The 22,921-nt window shown below is 40.2% G+C and overlaps 1 protein-coding gene across 15 annotated transcripts in view; it reads right to left on the bottom strand.

The window, feature by feature from the left end:
* The window catches only part of ANK3 (ankyrin 3), a 332,431-nt gene that overhangs the window by 28,975 nt on the left and 280,535 nt on the right, over positions 1-22,921 (bottom strand). For 12 of the 15 annotated variants that reach the window (XM_067710883.1, XM_067710881.1, XM_067710879.1 and 9 more), the window contains 6 exons: positions 22,108-22,189; positions 10,067-17,866; positions 9,364-9,438; positions 5,711-5,842; positions 4,645-4,788; positions 1,324-1,414 (listed from right to left, as the gene is read on the bottom strand). In XM_067710883.1, the coding sequence (XP_067566984.1) occupies positions 1,324-1,414; positions 4,645-4,788; positions 5,711-5,842; positions 9,364-9,438; positions 10,067-17,866; positions 22,108-22,189 (8,324 nt within the window). Of the gene's footprint in view, positions 1-1,323; positions 1,415-1,693; positions 2,003-4,644; positions 4,789-5,710; positions 5,843-9,363; positions 9,439-10,066; positions 17,867-22,107; positions 22,190-22,921 lie in introns of all 15 variants that reach the window. The other 3 variants (XM_067710893.1, XM_067710894.1, XM_067710892.1) reach the window with 2 other exon arrangements.

Raw genomic sequence — 22,921 nt, 5'->3', positions numbered from 1 at the left:
TTCTTCAAAGGGAGTTTTGTGAACTCTTTGCAAATGTTGTCACCTCCCTCTTTGGGAATTTTCATTGAGCAAGAAGCTTATCAGCAATATGAAAATATTAAACATGGTTATAAAATAAGTTGTATGAAAAGAACTGAGGTTTATCACTAGTTACCACTGAAGTAAAATATATTTTATGTGTGCATAAATAAAATAATGCCAGCTATCACTGAGATACTGTTTGTACCAGTCATTGGGTAGGCATGCTACAGGCTTTCTTTTTCAATCTATAAACCTGTTTGAAGAAAGTAGTAGTATTCTTATTTTTAAAGGCAATTACAGTGGCATCCTTAGAGCTTAGAAATTAATCAAGTCGAAAAGTGCAAACCTAATGGTGGTGGGGTTTGAACCAGTGTCTCAAGGACACTAGCTCTTACCCTCCTAGAGGAAGATCACTGTAAAAAGAACCAGATTCATGATTAGGGAATTATTTTGGTTATAAACAAATTTCTATCATGCCCATATTATTTGGGGGTAAAGAATTACATATGCCATATTGCAAATTATATAAAATATTCATGTAGAAAAAAGGAAGGATATATAAAGTGTTAGTTGTTTTTCTTAGTATGATAAGGATAGATGACTTTTTTGCTTCTCTGCATTTTTCTGTGACATTTAAAAACACGTATGTAAAAGAAATTCACCAGAATTTTAGTGGTGGTTATTGCTAGATGATGGCATTGTATTGATTTTTTAAATCTGTATTTTAAAATTTTGTATAATAAGCACATTTATGTTTGAAGTCAGGAAATAATAGAAATGCTTATATTTCTAAACGACAGAATTATATTTATTACATTATTTTAAATGAGCATTAATTTCTGGCTATGTGAAAAGAATACTACTACAGGTAATAAAGTAGAAAAGAGTAACCTTCTAAAGTAAAGAAAATGTATTAATCTTTAGCATGTGTATAACTTTTTGCATTTTACTTCAGCTAATTATCAGTAGTTTTAAGAATTATATTTGAGTTTAATGTAACTTTCCCTCTCCAGATTAGCAGAATGAACTAACCTTTAAAGCATGTATTATCCTGAAATTGGAATGGTAATTTAGAAAAACAGTAATTGCTAAAAAGCATATATTTAAAACAAACTAGTGGAATTCCCTGGCAGTCCAGTGGTTAGGACTCCATGCTTTCACTGCCAAGGGCCCAGGTTCGATCCCTGGTCTGGGAACTAAGATCCCACAAGCTGTGTGGCGCAGCCAAAAAATAAAGAAAGAAAACAAACTATTAACATGTAACCTGCATTTCACGTTCCTTTTTCTGACCCAGAGCCATACCTGTCATCCAGTCGATCTAGTAACCCACCAGTTATTCTTCGAGCTTGAGCAGGGGACTCTAGGTTTCCACTTGATGTCTCATTCTGCCAACCTGTAATTGAAGACATTTCCAGTTCTGCTTGCTGAACACGTTTAAGAATAGCCTGTACTTTTTCTTCTGTCATCTCCTCAGACTCTACTCCTTCTTCAAGTTGAATATCCTCAAATAGAGATTTGAGTTTTTCTTCCGTCATCTCCTCATCAGGACCAGATTTTCCTTTCTCTTGCTGCTCAGGGCTCACTCCTACTTTTCTAGTCTGTTCCAATGGCTCTGCTGGTTTAACATCTTTTGGGACCCCAGCCATCCTTCCGAGGTATTGAGGATACTCACTCAGACATACATTCTCCAACTGGCTCTCATGTACATCCACTGCTTCAGGTATTTCTGTCAAAGGCATTGAGTCTTCAAGTCTGCTCTCTTCCAAGGACGTGTCTTCTGCAGTTACGACTGGAGGTCCGTCTGCTGAATGCTCTACGTTTCCCTGGGAAGGCACTACCCCATCACTCAGTCTACTGGGGGTTCTAAGGGGAGATTCTATGCTAGAGAGATCACTAAAATAATCATCTTGCTGGAAAGGGGTGGGTGGTGTGTACTGCAACCCTGTGGGAGTTTCCAGTTCCACTTGAAGGGGAGGATAACCTATGGAAGACAGTACATTTGGACTGACTGGAATGAATTAGAGCACATCAAACAAAAACACATGGAATGACTTAAATTATATTAGGTATGAAAATGTGTGATGAATTACAGAATAATGTTGATAAATTTATTGGTGTAGTTCAAGTATATGTAATACAATGAAATAAAAGACTAGTGCAAACTACAATAAAATAGAATACTAGTTAATTAAGATATAAATTGTTTATCGATTTTGGTAATTTTAATACAGTAACTTAAATACACAAGTTTGATCCAATATAAAGTTAGCTGTCATTACGTAAGATACATTTATTGCATGGCCAAATTAATATCTTTCTACTTTTAGCATGCAAAATCCACACTGTGGTGGACTGAATACAGCAAGCCACAAGAAACCAATTTTTATAATTAATTACTTATAACTTATTTTAAGAACCGTACATAAGAGTGATGCTACCCAACTCTTAATTCTTAACTTATTTCACTTGAAATTTACAGCAAAGAAAAATGAATTTAATCTTTGGAAAGAAATGACCATTAGATTTTAGAGCAGTAGTACTGGGAAAAAAATCTAAAAAGATGTTAGGAAAAGGATTTAAAAAGCAGATAAAGTAGAAAAGACTCCATGTAAACTCTTCAGGTGTCATAATGTGACAGAGATGAAAGGGTTGTGTACGCATGAAAGTCTTGGTGAACTTGGTGGTAGGGGTCCACTCAGAAGCATGAATCAAATAAAGAGAAAAAAGAAATGATACACAACAGAGACGGGAGGAAGGCCATTCACAGAGAGCTCTCTGAATAGTCATGACAGTGCTATGAGACAGCAGAAGTTTACTAACCAGCCTACACAAAGGGGAAGGAGGGAGAAATTGCCTCGTTTTAAACTTTGCTGCGTGGACTAAGGGAGTTATTTTTCTCCTTCAGCAGAGAGAAAAGTCAACAATGGTCTGGTCATGGTGAGGAAAGGAAGTTTCACAAAAGTTCAACGAAGAGGAGAGACCGGAACAAAAAGGCAACCAGGCACACTTTCTGACTTATTGGTCTAAAAAACTAAAGCCTAATTTTTCCATCAGTCCAAGATAAATACCAACTTAGCTTTGGTTGTAAATTCAAATTACTATAGGTACGTGAACATTTTTCTGTTATGGTCACCCATAAACCAGAATGTTGAAAATTTGTCTAAGACTACATGAGGTTTATAATCTGCACAAGTAAAATTTACTTCATAAACATAAATTTCCCTAAGAATTTTAAAAATAGAGAATATAAAATATTAAGATGTAGCAACAAAAAGCCCTTGTGGATTTATTTAATGATACTCTGATTTTAAAATGTTAAATGAAACTTTCAATTCCATTGACTACTTCCATTCCTTTCTGATCATCTTGTTTGTTAAAACTACTTTTCTTAAAAAAGTTTCCCAGTAAAGAATATTAAAATATTCTATAAACTTGGCAAAAACCCAAAATTTGATATAATAGTGGTCTGTCTTTATCTTGTGCACAGAGAGTTTGGTCATCAATATATGGCCTCACATATAAGACAGGGCCTTGAAGAGAGCATTTTTCCAGGTTCTGTGATACTTATAAGCTTAAAAAGAAACCACTTTTGACATTATTACCCACATGTTTATGTTATGGGGATAACAAGGTACACTTTAAATTTTCTGTTGACTTTAGTAAGCAGAAACTTTCTAAGAATTTGAGATGTTTTGTCACATATGCAGAATTATAAGTTATTGATTATTGGTGGTCTAACTTTGCTGTTTAAAAATAGAAAAAAAATCACCATATTTAAAAAAAATTGAAATAGTAGAAAAATATCCCTAGCTCCTCTTCTTGCCTCCATAGCATCAACATTTTTGTACTCAAAATTCATTATAGGAATAAATTTCCATTTATGAACATCTTGAAAAACATAGTAAGATATTTGTCATACTTTTCTTAATACTTTGTTGAAAAAAGCCCCAATTTACATAATGAAGGAAAAATGACACCATTATCATATAAATTAAGCTAATGTAAAAGAGGAATTATTATATTAGTGACATGTATGCTCATTGAATTAGAAATTATGCTACCTTTTATATACGATGGGTCAAGTAGTGTTTTTCCAAACAAAAAAATGGCAGCATATGAAGTTAAAATAATGCTAAATAACGAAAACACCTGTTTGAGTGATACATTCGTCTCTTTCAGTACATGCTTAAATACTTGTTCTCAAAACAGTAATTAACCATTTTACTTAACAATTTGTATAATAGCCCACAATTTGGTTTTACCTAAATAGGAATAAAAGAGTTCCCTAGTTTTTTAGGTTAATATAAAAATGACAAAAGCAACGTATTCTCTAGATATTAAATTTTCTTCCATTTGGTCATATAAAACATTTGAGATACCAACTCTTTCAGTTAACTTATGCCTTTATATACTTCATTATCTGTATTTTATATAACAGAGACATTTATCAAGTTTGTTCTATCAGGGTGTTTGTTGGCAGACTCTGGCAGAGAATATGCCGTGAAAATGAGAAATTAAGTCAAGCAAATCATAATTTAGTTGGTTTTACGTGACTGCCTTGTCCTACTGCACTTTCAAATTTTATCAAATGATTAAGTAAATATGAACACTAAATTCAGTTACCATCCACAGGGTCATGGAAAACACTGTTCTCATCTGCAAAACTTCTGGTGCCTGAAATATTTCCATAATCAAATATTGGTCCTTCTAGCAGAGTCACTATATCTATTCGATTAATTTTTGTCAAGACCGCAGTTAAGGCATCAGCTGAAAGAGGAGGGAAAAAAAAAGGTTGAAAACCCAATTAAATGATTTTCTTCTAAGTCATCACAATACCCACACAAAGGCATGGCTCTCTTGACCCTCCTAGCGTCTTAGTCCCGCCTCACTGCACCTCTGCAACATTCACTACCCAGAGGGCTCAGAAAGCTCGCTGCTCCAGGGAAGATACGTTAGGGTCTTAAGAATCATTTTGTGAAGCCCTGTGTGATGACAGCCACATTCGTTCCGTCTCTGTAAGGCGCAGAGCAGATAGGCCTCAAGACAGCGAGACTCCCGTTAGTTATAAGGGGATCTAATAAACACATTCCTCTCCTGTTAGACTGTCAAAATATATATATATGTCACCCTTATATTTGATGCTTAGCATTAATGACTTACTAAGGTCAGGCCGACCCAGGCAAACCCCCAGTAACTGATTCCACATCGTTATGGGTTGGCATTTGTCACAGTATAGCACCACTCCCCTACCACCACCTAAACCACACAAAACCCAGGAGTACTGGGGAGTGCTCTGCCATCACAGACCAGGCTGGATAAAATGGTTTGATCTTATCCTTTTCTCTATTATCTCCCTGCACATCCATTTCTGGCCATAGCAGTAACTTCACATTGTTTCCCACTACCGCCCCATGACTGAACAGCTAGAATTATATTTTCATTTTTGATGGTCACAGAGAAAAATGCAAAAAATGCAAATATAGACAAAATGCCCAAAAGCCCCTACTACTTGCTTCCTAAAAAGCTTCCTAAAGACAGAAATTTAGAATATTAGCACAAAATTAAACAAGTATAACTTCAAAAGGCTTGTCATTACTTTATGATCACTGTGATTTTATTAACAGTAGGCTTATCTGAAATATTAGACATATGCAATTTTGCAAGTTAAAGTAATATAATTTCAGCATACTTGTAGCATTTTTTCCATCTCTGGTAACCCATTTTTTTAATAACATGAAGCTTTGAGAAATTAAAGAATTTGGATTTTCCACACGTATTTGATTGATTTCATCCACTGAAAAATTCAGTTCCCTTGCCAGTTCTGTAGAAAAGAAAAGGAGTTACTAAGATTTCATATTGTAATTTTATCACATATATTTCATAAAAGTAATGCTCAACTGCCCCCCCCCCCCCCATAAAAGGGAAAGGATTTTATAGTAAAACCCAGGTACAGCCTTGGGCATTAATCTTTATATACTTGATTTCACAGGAAAATACTGATAATATACAAGCTGTGACTTATCTCTCCTAAGATAATTCCTTGGTTATAATCAGATTCCCTTTGGAGATTATTTTATAAAGATTCTTGCTCTGTTCAAAGAGGATGTTGCTAGGTTCTTTTAACTCAGCCAAATTATTGTCTGCAATTTGAGCAAACTTCATACAAGATAGGTAGGGATATACAATTCATAAACATGGCACAAGAGGAGCCGGTAGAGTTTTCTCTCGGCAACCTCCATGAAGTAGATCTTTTACTCACATAATACTCTATTCTATATGCCTTCAAGTTTCATCAGAGCCACTTGGGAGGTTAAATGATGACTCCAAGCCAGATCATTGTCTATGAGATGCTGTCACTTGTGTAAAAAATAAAAGGGAGATAAGCTTTCTGTCCAGCTAAGTGTTCTATAACCACACACTCAATCTTGTAAGTGCAGAGTGTGTCTTTGGAAGGATACATATGATATGCGTAGTTGCCTTGGGAGAGTTAAACTTGGGAGTCAAAGGTGAGAAGGAGACTTACTTTTCACTGTATATTTTTTGTACATTTAAAAAAGATGTGTCAGGTGTTTATTACCTTAAATGATTATAAAAAGTAAGAAATGGGAAAAAAATCCATGGAAAAGGAATTGGACGATTCTATCCTCCTTAAGTACCATTTCCAGCAGTTTGGCAAAATATATTCAGAGGCTCAAAAAAGTCTGTATCCTTTGACCAACTGATTTCACTCCTAGAAATCTATGGTGACAGTACACAGGGTTGTACACAATTATTTACATACATGAATGCTCACTGTAGGCTTGTACTACTGAAAAATTGAAAACAAAGCATGTGTTGAACAAAAGGAGAGAAGTTAATGTAATGCAGTGGCTGGCAAAGTGATCACAGCCCACAGTTAGAAATACATTGTATATCGTGATGCTTATATAAATGAAACCACATCTTTATGGAGCAAAACAACCTTACTATATGTCATAGACATTTTCTTTTCCCTTTAAAAACAAAAACAAAGCATGAATTGATTTCATGACTCACTAGTGCATTGTGACCAACAGCAAAACACCATTGTAAAGTATGGCTATTGGATGTTATTTGTCCATTAAAACCAAGATCAGAAAGTAAATAAAAAAGCAGAAAATTACATTGTGTATATAACATTTTACAAGCTTTTTATTTTAAAAAAAAAAACCAAAGTACATTAAGTTGCTTGTTAACAGCGGTTCTGAGGGATGGATTTAAATTTTGTTTTTCTAAATGCTAATTTTCCTAATAATCTTCATTGAGCATATAGTAATTCGAATTAGAAAAGTTAATTTTTTTTAAGTGCCTTATCTCTTTGTGTTTTAAGGGCAGTAATCCTTCCTGCCCTCGTGACCAAACCATATCCTTTGTCTAGAGACTCAGTGAAGAGCAAAGACACATTGTCACTAAGAATTTTACAGTTGTATGACTTTGTCTCGCTATTCTTTTTTTTTTTCCGGTACGCGGGCCTCTCACTGTTGTGGCCGCTCCCATTGCGGAGCACAGGCTCCGGACGCGCAGGCTCAGCGGCCATGGCTCACGGGCCCAGCCGCTCCGTGGCATGTGGGAACCTCCCTGACCGGGGCACGAACCCGTGTTCCCTGCATCGGCAGGAGGACTCTCAACCACTGCGCCACCAGGGAAGCCCTCTCGCTATTCTTATGTCACATATTCTCCAAGAGTTTACTCTGACAAACTAAGGACTGGTTTTGCTTAAAGAAAATAATCCAATAGTTATGGGTAAATAATACACAAAATCAACATTAGCTCCAGGCTATTTTCAGATTACAGTGTCCACTGTTAAAATATAATACTATTATTAATTTTATGTGCAGAAATACTTATACATAATGAATTACTGTTAACTCTCAACAGTCTGCAAAGGATTACTCAGACCCACTGTTTCTTAAGAGCTCCACTAGGCCAGGTCAGTAGCAGTGTGCCTGAGGGCAGGGCTGGGCGGAAGGAGAGAGGAGGCCTTAATACGGAGGGTGGGGAAGGCCTGGGATTCAGGGCATTCGAAGGAAATAAATGTAAATGACCTTTTGTGCCATGATCTAGTTTCATGTTGTCCATTTTGATAGCCTAGGTAATTGTTTCCCTGAGTAGAGAATGTATGTCGCTGATAGTACGCAAGATGACTTTAAATAGGACAATAATTAACGTTTATTTATATTTAACTGTTGTTTTTTGGCTGTGCATTAAAAAAAAATACACTCAACCTATAAAACTTAAAATTTCTCTGATTCATGTGAAGTAGGATTTGGGGGGCCCAGTTAACATCAAAACTACAAAGCAGGGGCTTCCCTGGTGGCGCAGTGGTTGAGAGTCCGCCTGCCAATGCAGGGGATACGGGTTCGTGCCCCGGTCCGGGGGGATCCCACATGCCGCGGAGTGGCTAGGCCTGTGAGCCATGGCCGCTGAGCCTGCACGTCCGGAGACTGTGCTCCACAACGGGAGAGGGAGGCCACAACAGTGAGAGGCCCGCGTTCCGCAAAAAAAACCAAAAAAAAACTACAAAGCAGTATTGTCCAGTTGACACAGAGCCTTATCTTCATCTTTAATGAAGTGAAATCAAGCCCCAAATTCCTCTTCTACACCCTGATTATAAAAAGTATCATTCATTTCACAGAGCTCCACTATTTTTGTAAATTGAATAGATTCATTCACCTGTATCCTATTTTTTCAATTTTAATTCAAAATTTAAGCTTAACGCTCATCCTTTGTTTTCTTGTTTATATAGTTATTGAACATGATCCTTGTTTTCCATTATCAAAATGACGTAAGATTTCCTTTTAAATAAATCTTTGAGCGTAAAAGTGAGCCCGCTTAAAAGTATCAGCTCAATAAGCATGCAAATAATACGTGTATATCGTAAAAATTGTGACAGTGACTCATGAATGATTAAGATTTTTGAAACCTAGGCATGGATTAGTTGGACTATTGCCTAAGAGAGCTGATCTAAGGGCATAAACCATAGCTAAAATTTTTGGATTATTTGAAAACCATAGGCCCTAGCTACGTTTTCCTATATGCCACAAAATAAATTTGCTATTAGGTAAAAGGTTATCCCATATTACCAGAAATGGCATTGTGAAGAAAGTGCTTAAATTTAAGGTAAAATAAGATTTAAATGTCTATTCTTTAGGGTATGTGCCTAGAAAAGTTTTGAAAAACACAGTATACTATAATTAACTCTGGGTAGATAGAATTACAAGTGATAAAAATGTTTTTTACTCATTGCTTTTTGTTTTTAATAATAAACTGCTTGTGAAAAAGACAAATTAAGAAACTGTTTCATTCAGGTGTATACACACTTACCTGTCCAACTAAGTCCCAGGTGGTCGGCTACTATTGCCATCCTGATATCTGTCCGTTCACATGGACTCTGTGGACCTACGATTTACAATTTCTTAATTAAAATAATCATCAAGAAAGACACGATACTGGAAAATTGCTTTTAGCAGTATTCAGATTTTACAGAGAGACTACTGCTAACACTGTACACTTAAATGTGTCCTAATCACCTACATGAACACTGCTCTTTTCACATGACTCACTTGATTTTCACCTGCATCAGGCCAAATGTCAGACTACATGGATGCTCAATGTAATGGAATTCAACATGCCGACAAGCTAGCTACTTTAAGTAGTTACAGAAGTGTCGTGTTGGTGAAAACACCACGATGGCATTTCAACATCTGTGCTTTTACTTTGACAGAATCATATCCATTAGCACACTGAAAAAAAAAAAAAAGTTGCTCATCTTGAATGACACCGATATCTTCAGCATGCTTCCCTAGCTGTCTACAGTGTCGTTGGGTTAAGAGGAAGAAAGAAGAGTATATAGACAGCACGTACAGATGACAATGACAGAATGAGAAACTACGGTTAAGTCACTCCACAGGCAATCACAACAGTTCATGCACTAGGGTCTACGAGTTGGAAAGTGTTTACAAACTATGCTCGTTCTCCAGGATGTGAGCAAAGAGTGCTCGAGAGACCTGACTGCCTTCATTCTCACCAGTCCTCCTACTGCTCCATTTCTCACTGCCGGCCTTTTCACTCTTTGATTTTAAAGGTGCTGCCTCTGTTTTCTTATCTCTAGCAGACTTCGCTGTAACCGAAGGCTGGCCACCCCGGGAAGTCTCGGACAACGACGTGTTTCTCGAGGTACTGTCTTCCTCATCGGACAACTCGGACTGCATCTTTTTGTCTTCTTCCGAGAGGCGGTCCACAAGCTTTAAGGTCTCACCACTAATTCCCTTAAAATATTCAATGGAGTGTTTACATACTTCCTTAAGCTGACTTTTCCTAACTTTAACTGTGGTGGTGGTGGTGGTGGTGGTGACGGTGGTGACACAGGTGGATCTTACCTTTACTGGCAACTTGGATGGAAGCTGTTTGGCCTTGCCTCTGTCTGGCTGCCCCTGCTTTTGTGTAGCACACGGTTTTCTAACTGAACCTGTGTTTTCCCTGTGTGTATTCTTCACTGGAATTCTGGACTTTACATCTACACGTGAAGAAGCAGTAAGGGTTTTGGTTTTCTCAGATTGACTAACCTGCTTCATTTTACTCACATGAATGTTTGGCATATGATCTGGTGGGAAGAGATCTTTTGGTGAAGTGGCCTTTATGGGAAGTTTGGATTTTCGCCTAATCCCTATTGATTCCTTTGTCTTTTGCTGCTCTCCGAGAACTTTCTGTTTCTCTCTCACACAGTGTCCTTGCAGTACCCCTGTCCTTTTTCCTGATGAGCTTTTCACTGGGTTAGCTCTCTCTGTGGTACAAGTGGGTGCAGAATGTTCTGTCAGAACTACGTGACTTGTAATGTTATCTGTCTGTATAGTGGAAGAATCCAAATTGTTGTTGTTATTAAAGTTATCTTTTTGAAAATCATGTTTTTCTTGGGGCCTAACGCCCATGTGGCTATCGGCTGTATTTGAAATCACTGTTACAGGTTCATTCTCTAATCCCTGACCACTGGTCATCACAGCTTCTATCTTATCTGTCACTTCTCCAGGGCCTTCTTTCTTCAAGGTCATGGTGGACGCAGAAATTCCCATCTTTATAGGCGTGCGCAACTTGGGGTCAAGTTTAGAGGTGTTAGTGGCCGCTGCTGCTGCTTTCTCCTGGGAGCCGCTACCGGATGTGCCTTCCTGACACTCTCCGCTGGTCGGGATGCTGGGGTTAGGTTCCACTGTAGGTGCCTCTACATTTCCCTCTAGATTGGTTTCTACAGTGGTGTCCCCTGCCTGTGGCTGTGGTATGGCAGTGACTGTACTTTTATCCCCTTCCCCCGGGTCCCCTGACTTCCCTTCAGAAGTATGCTCACCAATCTGGAAAAATTGGAGCCTCTCTTCCACAAAATCCCTCTTGCTCATGTCAATTGCACCACTGCGAGTCATCTCAAACATTTTTCCTTCATGAAATGGGAAGGGGTTAGGCTCACTAGTAGGGGTACTTTCGTCAGTTGGCGTTCGGGCTGGCGTTGTATCAGGGGTGGTGGCTGGAGAGCGGTCTTCCACAGCCAGACCAAATGGCTTAGTTTCGTCTTCCCGTGATTTACTGTCATAAACGTCATCATCCCCTCGGTTATTAGACCAGGGGTCAAAATCTAGACCTTTGGTAGCTACCGTCTTAAAAGGAGTGGCAAATTCTTCATCTACTTTGTAACTGAAATAAGTATCAGGAAACACTGATCTGTCAGGATGTCTGCCTTCTAGTGTGAAAAACTGGGCCCCCGACTTCTGATCAGTCTTAGCGGGAGTCTTTTCAGATGAAGGGCTTTTGGAAGGTGGCTTCTCTTCATCTGGCCCCACCCTTCCCTCCTCCTCCTGGATAACTTCCAACTTGCTTTGGCTAAAGGAGCGATCAGCTGGCTTCAGAATGCCCTCCGTGTTCCAGACATCTTTCTTCAGCTCCAGGGTTTGACTTGGGAATTTAGAATCACTCTCTGTCAAGCCGTCATCTTCATCTTGCAGGTCGTAGCCGTCCAGAGAGTCGATCTCTGTGGCATCTGTATCGTGAGAAAACTCTGCCGTGGTGGCAATGGAACACTCTGTGATGGACTGGTCGTTGTTCCCATTCTGGGCCGTTTCATTCTGAGGTGAATCAAGGCCAAGGCCAAATTCAGTATCTTTTCCAGATCCATTCATTTCTGATTCTCTCTGGGTGGAAGCCTTTTCAGCGGAGGCTTTGGATTTTGTCACTTCTTTTTGTTCGTCGTCGACCTCTTTTAACTTGAAGGTGTATTTTTTGACCGGGACTGGTTGATAAAGGGATTCGTCATCGCTGGAGTCACTGATGTCCGCCCCAGGAGGAACTGGGGAAGGCGGCTGCACCCTGATGACTGGTTCCGCCAGCCGGTACTTGTCATGCTCGTCTTGCAGACTGACTTCAATCATGTCAACCTCTCTTTCAGGGAGGTAAGGATGTTTCTTATCGGACTCCATCTGGTCTGCATCCAGCGGTGGAGGAGGGGGAAATTCAATGTAGGCAACCCTGTTAGCTCTGAGTCTTTGGTTAGAGTCTGTGCTCACACTGCTAGGCGTGTGGCGCCCGACTGCTGCCGTCTCCTCCACTGCAGTCTGCTGTAAGGAGGCTGACCTGGCCTGTCCCTCCTCCTCAGATTCCTCCGAAACCTCGGGAATTGGGCTGGGTTTGCCTGGTATATAAGCTATAAGCGAGTCGGGTGTCTTAGATGTAAATTCATAACTCACTTCCTCTGAACTGGGCGTCTCTGGGGTTAAAGGGCTTTTCCCAGAGCTGTCTAGAAAGGACACTTGCTCTAGAGTATCATCTTCGGGACTAGCCTGGGGAGAAGGGGGTTGCTTTTGCTGTCTAGTTGTATAAAAGGTCCCCCTGGTCTCTTGTACCGTCTTACATTCCTGACTTATGATTTTTTTTACACCTCCTTGTTGTATCTCCTTTTCATACTGCTTCCCCACCTGTACAAAACTGACATAAACAGGTAAAGTTTTTATCTCTTTCCCTCCCTCCGTCTGGGCCAGTGGTGCAACTTTTTCCAATCCATCAATGGGACTGTGGTCGAGTACATCACTAGAGGGCGATTCCTTTCCTGGGCTAAACTCTAGAGAATCAGGAGACTTGGTCGGGGAGAGCTCGGTTTCATTGAGAGGCGGGCATAAGCCTACGTAACTCTGACGTTTGGAAACTTTGCTGATTTCTGAATAGGTAACTTTTTCATCTTCTGTAGCATTAAAGTGCTGTGTCTCAGCTGTCTCTTTACTCATACTTGAGTGGGATAACTTTTGTGATAGTTCATGTTTTGGAAATGTCGACTGCTTGCAAAAACCATCGAGAATGTCAGAAGACGGCGTCCTCCTTTCCTCCGCAGCCCTGACTGGGATGTGCGACACTGCCGAGCTCTCACTTCTCCTGGAAGGTTGGTCAAGAGATCCACCTGGATGTTCCCCGTCTTTAACACCGTATTCCCTGTATAAGACTTTTTTGGAGGGAGATTTTACAGTCATTTCCTTAATTTCTGAGAGAGAGCCATTTGTTAACAATTTGTGTTCTCTCTCAGTCACAGACAGAAATTCATCCCTCTGATCAACAGTTTTACTCTCAGGGTGACCAACGTGATTCTCTCTTACATCATGAACAAGTACATGCGAAAGTTTCTCTTTCTGCGACTTATTGTTAGTGGCTCCAGGACTTTCCCACGTTCTAAAGACCTTTTTGTCCCATGGTCCCTTGGTTGCTAATTCTGCGGTTACGTGACATGCCAAGTCCTTAGGCTGTTGCTCAGAAAAATAGTCAGGCATTGCTTTACTTGAGATTTCAGTTCTCTGTTTTTTCACATCATCAGAGCCAAAATCATTTACAACCGTTTCATGGCTCTGAACATGCTCATCTTTAGCTCTGAATACCGTAAGATCTTTTTGCATAGGGACACTTTCATCCAAAGGGTCTATGGCCTTCTGCTGTTTCTCTCTAGTGAACACTTGGTAGACAGGTAGCTTGCTCTCCTGGATTTTTTTAACTGGGATTCTGGATTGGCCATCCGGCTTTGTGTCTTCTTGAGAAACGTCCTTACTTTTGGCCTGCGCGCCTTGTTCAAATTTTAATCTAATGGAACTGAGTTTCGATTGTTTGAGCTGAAACCCAGACTGGGGCCCTTCTGATTCTTTGCTCTGTGAACGACTTCCTTTGGCTTCCTCTGTGGACTTGCTATCCTCAGTCTGTTGGGAAGGAACCACCTCCGGGCTGCTGGGCAGACTGGCTGTGTCCTTCTCGTCGGCTCTGGGGAAGCCTTGTCTGTCACAGCCACGCTGCCTCGCCTTGACCCACTCGTCACTGTTGGCCAGCAGTTCTGTCAGCAGTGCTTTCTCAGGGCTGCTACCGGTAGAGCTTTGAGATGAGTATTCTTTGCCATTCCTAGGGTGTGGCTTTTTCTCTGGGGACTGCAGTTCATCATTGAGCTTTTCGGTTCTGTCACGAAAAAACTGTGACACTTCAGTCAGTTTTTCTTCAGCTTCCTTCACGGTCCTGTCCACCCTATCTTCGTATATCAACTTCTCTCTACCTCTGTCTAATCTGTCCTCAGCAAAGCGCATCCACATGGCATGTTTTGGACTACTAACATCGCCAGAATAGTGCAACACTGTCACTTTATCAAAATGCTCATCCTTAGACACTTTACCTACACCATTTTCAGACACATCTTTATAGATTTTGGAGAGAATTTCTTTTTTGGGGGCAGTGACTACTTTTTCTCTGGCCCGCTTATCAGACCCCTGTAACTCTGAGCTAGGGGGTCCCGCATGGTCTGTAACTGATTCCTCGGTATCAGAATGAGACACATCTAGCTTTTCTGACAGAAGCATTTTCTCAGCAAACCTGTAAGATTCCCCTCTTAGTTCTGACAACTCATCGTCATGGTATTCTATTGAGTGCTGACTCCAAAGCTTCAGTGTTTTATAAGAGTCATCAGATATGAGCTGAGCAGAACTAGGGCGACTATCTTCTTCTTGGGACACGGGAGTGTTTACTCTGGAAGACTCCAGATAAGAAGGCAACGACTCTTCAGCAGTGAGTTCTTCTTCTTCTTGCTGACCCTGTTCCTCTGAACAAGGAAAAGCATCGTGTTTTTCTGGCAGAAAATCTTTTAGGTTAATATCTCCCCGGGATAAGTCTTTCTGATATACATACATTTCCTTTTCGGGATGCTTTTTGGTTTCTCTAATAATGACTTCAGTGGGCTCAGCTTGGTTACCTTTTTCGATGTGGACTTCTATTATACGCTCCAGTTTGGGTTTCATTTGGTTGTCCTTCTCTGCGTGCTGGGCTGAGGTTTCAGCAGCAGACTTGTGAACGTCTGGGGACACTGCCGACTTATGTTCAAACAGACCTGCCAGCTCTTTGGAAGGGTCTCGCCCGGACTGAAAGGCCTTCATGATGTCGTGGACTGACATGGTTTCTTCAATTCTCTCAGAGGCGCCTTCACTGCCTGGTGGAGAATGATAAACCATTCTGGTGGTCGTGGTTATGTGAGTCTCTTCTTTAACACGCATGCCTTTGCCCAGAACGTGACTGTGGTCGTCTTCTTCGCTACTGGTTTTCATTTGAAACGCTTTGACTTTTTCTTTAATACTAGAAGCGGTGGGCTTTGGTTCCAGCTCCATAAACGTAGGTGACGGTTTGGGTGACATGGGCTCCTCTGGTTGGGACGGGGGAGCCTCTCCAGCTGAGGGCTCATAGCTCCTGATAACGTGAACCACTTCAGTTCTCGTTTCTGTAATGACCGGAGGGATGGGGACTTCCTGAAAAAGTGGTTTGGGACCAGTGCTTTCAGCGCTTTGTGGGGCTGAAGGTGTTTTCTCACTTCTTGTTTCAAAGCCACTGTCAGACAAGGGACTTTTATCTTGGTCATGTTGAGAAAAGTCATCTGGAGACTCTAAAATAGTATCTGTTCCAAAGAAGGAATCGGCCATCTTACATAACTCCTTCTCGGAGGTGGAAGACCTCATGGAGGCTGGAGGCATTTTGAGTTTGTGTTCCTGCAGGGCGATTGCTGGTTTTAAAATTCGTTTCTGTCTCTCTTCACCATCCTTCTTGGCATCCTCAAACTTGTACTTGAAGTTCGTCAGTGAACTACTCCCGATATCATTTGTTAGGTAATCGATAACTTGGGTCAAGTTATAATCCTTGTCGGAGGCAGCCTTTGCCTTAACTTGCGCTCTCTCTGGCGGAGATGGAGAATGGCTCGCAGCAGCCTGTTGTCTTGCCTCTCTTATTTCTTCTGAACTGAATTCTGTCCAGTCGTCTTCGGGAGAATGTCCGTTGTCACTCTTTGGTGATTTGGGTGGTCCCTTGTTATCCACACAGACATCCTTTTTAAGGATTTCACTAACTTTCACTAAGTCTTCCTTCACTTTCTCGACAATTTTGAAAGGTTCTTCGTCGTCGATTCTCCCTTCTTTGGGGAGCTCAGGTTGGAATGGCTTCTCCTCAGGCACGTCTGTTTGGAGTATTGCAGTCATCCGCATTAGGTCCTCCTTCATTTCAGCCACGTCTTTTAGTATCTCCTGACTGGAAGACAGAGAAGATGGCGTAGACAGCTTGAGGGCAGATGGTGCAAGGAACAAAGATGACTTAACTGGAGATGAAGTTCGATTGAAATGGGGCTGAGGAAGTGTCTCCGTAGTCAATGTTTTAATGGGCGACAGCAAGGCTGCTGCTGATTTTGTAAGTGAATTAGAGTCTGGAAGTTTCTTTAATGCTGGTTCCGGCAAAACATTGACTACAGAGTATACTGGCACTGTTATTACTGATGAAGTTACAGATGAGGTAGTTGCAGATATCGACGACCCGAGGGATGTATAGAGTGCACTTGCAGAAGGAGTTCTTAGAGACTGAAAAGCTGATGGTGCTGGAGAAACATATGACCTGAGTGGGGAAAACGGCATTGCTGTGGTGGTCGGGAACACTTTCTCAACTGCATCAGTGGCTCCATTAACCACAGAGCTCACAGAGTGTGTAGCTGTAGCAATTTTTTCCTGTAACGTGGCAGTGGCTTTGCATCCGTTAATTAAAGTTGAAGATGATGGGTATTTCAGAGGGGAAATAGATCCGTTGACTAATGCTACCTCTGCGTGTCCAGGCATCTGTTTCACGGGTGATGAGAGAGAAGAGGCCATCGTAACTTTAGCTGATGAAATGATATCAGCTGTTGATTTAGCTGGAGACACCACTGACATTAAAGGTGAAGATATTAGCGGTGCTGTGGATGTGATAATTGACTTAAATGGCAGACTCGAGGAATACATATTAATGTTTGATTTGGGGGAAGCAGGGGGTGTCATGGTAATGGACGACCTCTCCAAAAGAGATCCTGCTGTAGTCACCGGGGACGTTCGAGAGGAAAACGTAGAATTGGATGCCAGCCCCTTTAAAGGCGAGGCCTCCGTGACTGTGGGAGCTCTAACCAGGGTACCAGAGGAAACTTGGATATTGTATGGAGACTGTGACACCACTGTTTTTATTGGCGAAGAAATTGTCCGAAAGGATCTAATTGGAGATGCCACATCACTAATGGATTTAACCGAAGATGTAGTTGATGCGCCTAACGTGGATTTGATTGGAGAAGGAGTCGAAACAGACCATATTGATTTTAATGGAGAAGCTGATGGTGTATTAGAGGAGGAACTTGATAAGGAAGTGAAGCCTGACGTGGCCGGCCCGGGCACTGTCATCGGAGCTGCTGTGCAGGACTGGTATGCTCTTGCAGAAAAGAATGGCTTGTATGAGTAAGTGGTGGGGAGGGATCTCGTTGGTCCTGCGCTCCGTTCAACTGTTTCTTAAATTTTAAAATGAAATCAAACACAAAAATCAACAAAAATGGTTGAGAAACAGAGAGACCAGAGAAAAAAATTGGTCAGTAAACTTTGAAATATTACAAAAGCAAGTACAATTGTTTGCATGATTTAGAATGGAAGAGGCAAAAGGAACAATTAAGAGGAAAAAAAAATTGCTACAGACATAACTAATCCAAAGTTAAAAACAAAACTAAGTAAAACACAGAGCAGTGTGAAATGAAAAGACAGAAAAAGCACGTTGCAACCAAATAGGCCAACAGTGAAAAAAAACAAAGAAAACAAAAAACACAAGGAAACGATGATGAGAAAAATAACCACAATGGAAAAACTATTCCCTTACTTCCTATTGACTTTCTTATGTGCTGGTTTTGAAATATCAGTAGCCGTTCTGTTTTGCCCGTATAGGTACATGTTTGTTTCGTGCAACCATGTAACTCTCATTTTAGTAAGTTCTAATGTTCCATCTCCTTGGACCTCTCGGTGATACAGATTGCACCTACTTAGAACCACATCAATGTGCGTAGCTATACATGAAATGTCTAAAACTCTTATTTTAGAAAACCACTCAAGCCTATTTCATGCAGGATCCAAAATAACTTTTAAGTGACAGGCAACTGATGTGCAAACTGTGAAGCCACTGGATTTTAAATCTGTATCTTCCATGCACAACTCGGTTATGCTTCACACCCGTAAAAAGCCAATAAGAGCAAGAAGTTTTCTGAGTCAGAATTTTAAAAGAAAAAAAAAAACAAAAGGAATGTTTGCATTTATCTTTTCCATGCAGTATATTCCTTTTGGTGAGGAAAAAAGGAACGTAACATGAAATGATTTTAGAATGCATGTGTACGCACACACAAAGGGGGGAAAGAAAACCAGAAATATGGTTCATGGTTACCATAAGCAAGCAAAGCAACTGAAAACATTTTCTCATGCGCGATATATCACGGCAAACGAGCCAAAGAAGTAATACAATTTTTATGCCATATTATGCACAATGTGTAAACTTTAAAAACACTTTCACAAGAGTATTTAGAAAGAAGAGTACACTTTTTCCATGAGATGTGAAGTCTTGGTACCTTTTGAGATTTTTTTTTTTTTTTTTTTTTGGCCGCCCCTCGCAACTTGTGGGATCTTTAGTTCCCTGACCAGGGATCAAACTCGTGCCCCGTAAAGTGGAAGTGCGGAGTCTTTTAACCATAGGACCGCCAGGGAAGTCCCCTTTTGAGATTTTTTAGGAAAATATTTAATACTGCATATGAAAAATCCATCTGCAACTGAATATATCCATGTCTGGTGTTGTCTTCATTACAGATAAAAGCACATAGTTTATCTCAGATATTTTTCCTAATCCATTTACTTCTAATTCTCAAAAGGTATCATGGGGGAAATCTTAAAAGCAGTCATATTTTTAACACCCCCTATTTAACTCTCTACAGTAGGATACGGTATATATCCGTGTATATATTTTATCGATAGCAAAGGGACCAATTCTGGTTCCTTCCCAGAATATTCATGGGACTCATGGATACCTCGAACACTGGCGCAACCATGAGGCAGACCTACCACCAGGAAGGATGGATTTAGTACCAGCATTCTTCTGGCAATGGGATAAGAAACATACGAATGAGGTAAGCACCCTCGCTGGGGGAGAGCAAGCACACACTGAGTCCTCTCTACTTCTACAGTTCTAGGAAACAAACTGAGCTGGTCACAGAGGTTCGGAATGCCTGCCAAGGGCTAACGTTCTATGTCAAAGTTGAGTAGAGTTTCGCTTCCAGAAAGCACTGGTGTTCAGAATAAGAGTGAAACTCGAAGAGGAAATGAGAATCTGCTTCATCTTTACGCTCTTCATGCTGTGCTCGTGCCATTGCTACAATCCAGTCCTTGGATTAACAGCGACTCCCACAAGGGTGAAGATTTTCATTCCTGGTGTACATTTAAATTCAAACATTCAGAACATATCCTTTTCTAGGCTTACATATTATTCTAAAGAAAAGTGGAAGAACTAAGGAAAAAACTCACCCATTCATTACCCCTCCTAGTCACAATTCTCCACATTGGCTTAATTTTGGAAACACCACACTGCAAATGGAAGGTTTGGGGATTCCTTCAATTCAGTGATTTGGGCTCCGTTTAATGGCTCAAGAGAACTTATTTTTATAACTACCAGAAACTGGCAAAGCATCTCTCCTTTACCACTGAAGTCTGGCTTCACCAAGCAGAACAGTCTTCTGAACCACATCTAGGGTTTTATACTTTGCACGAAGCAACCCATTTACTGATTAGTTACATATTTTATGCTTTAATGATACATATTTTGTGATACCCTTTATAACAAAGGGAATTCTGGGTGTCAGGCACTGAATTACAGCAGAATCTTTTTTCTGGAGGGGGGCGTCGGAAAGGACAGGGTAGTACAGGAAAAGCTGCCTTCACTTGGAGTTCTAACACCAATTCAGGGGCCATAACATTTCCTTAGGTTTTCTTTTAGTCCTTTCTTAGTTCTTCCCATTCTTCTGTCCACCATTATGCTCCCTCTCGTAAAACAGAGAGAAAAGTACCCTCTTCCTTCTATCAAAAGTCAAGGAAGACAAACTACATTTACCTTAACTGAAGCTAACCAAGAAGTAGCAACCCTTTCAGAGGTGGGAAAAATTCAATTGTCTCAGCACACACACCTGACCTTACAACTCATATATTCCTCAAACAAATACCTTAGGGACCAAAATCGGATAGGAGCTTGCCTGCCCAGAGGTACCCCAACCTCAAGTAGCTGGTCCATGGAGACTGTCCAAAGCTCAAGGCTACTGCCTGGCAGTGCCAAGCATCCACACCATGAGAACCTTAGCTTTGGGGCAAAAGAGTATCCCAAGGAAAACTTCCACCCAGGAGATTCAGTTGTATAGAAAAACCATCTAGTTACATACACACATACGTTCCCTGCTTTGTAGCATAATGGGAGTTAATTTCAGCTCTTATGGTTTTGGAAAGATTTAGACATTTATGCTAGAGGAAAAAAGAGATCTGGAAGAACATTCATGAGAGTGGTTGGGTTTCCTTTCTCTTATGCTCCCCATTTGGTGTCTGAATATAAAAGCTTCCCTAGTATGTACTCCAGGAGCTAGACTGCAACAGATTATGCTAAGACCACCTGAGCGAAGTAGTAGAGTAGTTTCCTGCTGCACATTTAATATGCTATGTTGGCCCACAGAAACAAGAATTCAGGAAAGATGGGAAAAACCAGAGTTGTGGTTCTTACTGGTAAATTTCCAATCCTCCCTGAATTCAAGTAATTGTGAGTAATGGGAAGCAGCTAGAAATGATTCACTAATTTAAAAATAATTTTTGTATAAATCCTCCTCTGATGGTTCAAGTGGCACCATGCTACATCGGTCAAACACACTGCTGCTCTCAGCACTCTTAGTTCCTGTTGGTGGAGAGGATTATCTTGAAGGCAGTGATCACCAGAGGTGATAAACATAAGGATGAGGGAAACACAGGGAGGGGGGAGGGAGACAGAGAGAACGAACGAATATGACTGAATGAACCTATGCCTTGATACTTGCAAGCCAGTTAACAATGGACCAAAACAATCACTGAGAGAAGAAAAGGGTTTAACCCGTCTAGTGAAGGCCAGCCTTAGAGCTGATATTTAATAAAGAGCAGAGGGAAGGGGAGAGAGAGAGGGAGGGAGGAAACATAAATCAGTAAACAAGTGCTACCTCAAGAAGGTAGGAAAATATAATTCTTGCCAACTGGGACAAAAAGGAATCAGGACTAAGATATAATGACCTACATATATTAAGAAAAATGAGATGACCAGAGTTACTTTATCATCCTTTATACTGTCCCACATGGATGAAAGTAAATATTTTCTCTTTTGAGCACGGATTTAAAGCAACCTTGGTACAACATTATCTCCTAACACAGTTAACTACCAAGGTAAAATCAAGGTTTTCAAATTCAAGTGATAGATGTTTCTAATTTAAAAAAAAATAGCTACTGGCTTAAAAACACTTTTAAAGCTACGATCTGGGGGTGTTTGTACCTCACATCTCCAACTATATACAATATATTACTTAGATCTCATGATAAAGTTTTCCCACCGGCAATTTTCTTCTGCCATTGGGTTTTCACATGACCCCAAAGTTCAGTTAGTATAGAAAAAATGTCTCTTCTTATAAAAATCCACATAGATTAGTAAGTGTGTTAGGAAACTCACTCATTCCAGGCTCAGTCAAGTAGCTGTAGCGCTTACGTAAAGCCAACGATGCAAAGCTCTGTCGTCTATCCGTTTTCTCGTTCTGGAAAAGAAAAAAAAGAGGAAGATTATGTTCCACTTCCTTGTGACATTTTCATCATTTTGAAACATTCTGTAGAATGGCATGTTGATATCTTGTTTATCCTTATTTTTCTTCTTACGGATTTTCCTCAGGGAAATGCTAATTTCCTACTGTGGTTCTACAACCCCACCCCAATTCTTAGCCAAATAACCATCATTTAGCAAAATATAAGAGCACCAACACAGCAGACTACAGGGAACTACAAATAAAAGACAAGCACTACAGAGACTTCTGATGCTGAGCAGTAAATTTTCCCAAATTTGTTCGTATTGAAAGCACATATATCATGATGTACACTCACTCGTTGTGAGTACATTCAAGGAAAAAAAGGCACACAAAGTTTATTATTATGATTACTGCTGTTGTTTCTATATGTTAATAGGCATAAAATGTAGACGAGGAGATTAAAAAGAGGTTAATGGTTTTACTGAAGTAATGTTACTGAGTCTTAAGGCTACTGATTCTATTTATTATTACTGAGGTGTGAGTTTTAAAAATCCAGTGGTCTGATAACTTGGAGAAATACTAGGAGATAACTTATAAGAAAAAGTTTATTTAAAATTTAATTGAACAATTATACTCTTAAAAAATGGCCAAGATAAATTTCTTTAAATAGAATATCAAATATTTGTCAATAGCCACTGAGCGCATATTTTATAGTACATAAAACATGTAAAATGTCATACATTATCA

The sequence above is a fragment of the Pseudorca crassidens genome, chromosome 16 (assembly GCF_039906515.1).
Source record: "Pseudorca crassidens isolate mPseCra1 chromosome 16, mPseCra1.hap1, whole genome shotgun sequence".
Classification (NCBI taxonomy): domain Eukaryota; kingdom Metazoa; phylum Chordata; class Mammalia; order Artiodactyla; family Delphinidae; genus Pseudorca; species Pseudorca crassidens.
The sequence above is the reverse complement of the archived record's forward strand: the minus strand, read 5'-3'. Positions and strand labels throughout refer to the sequence as shown.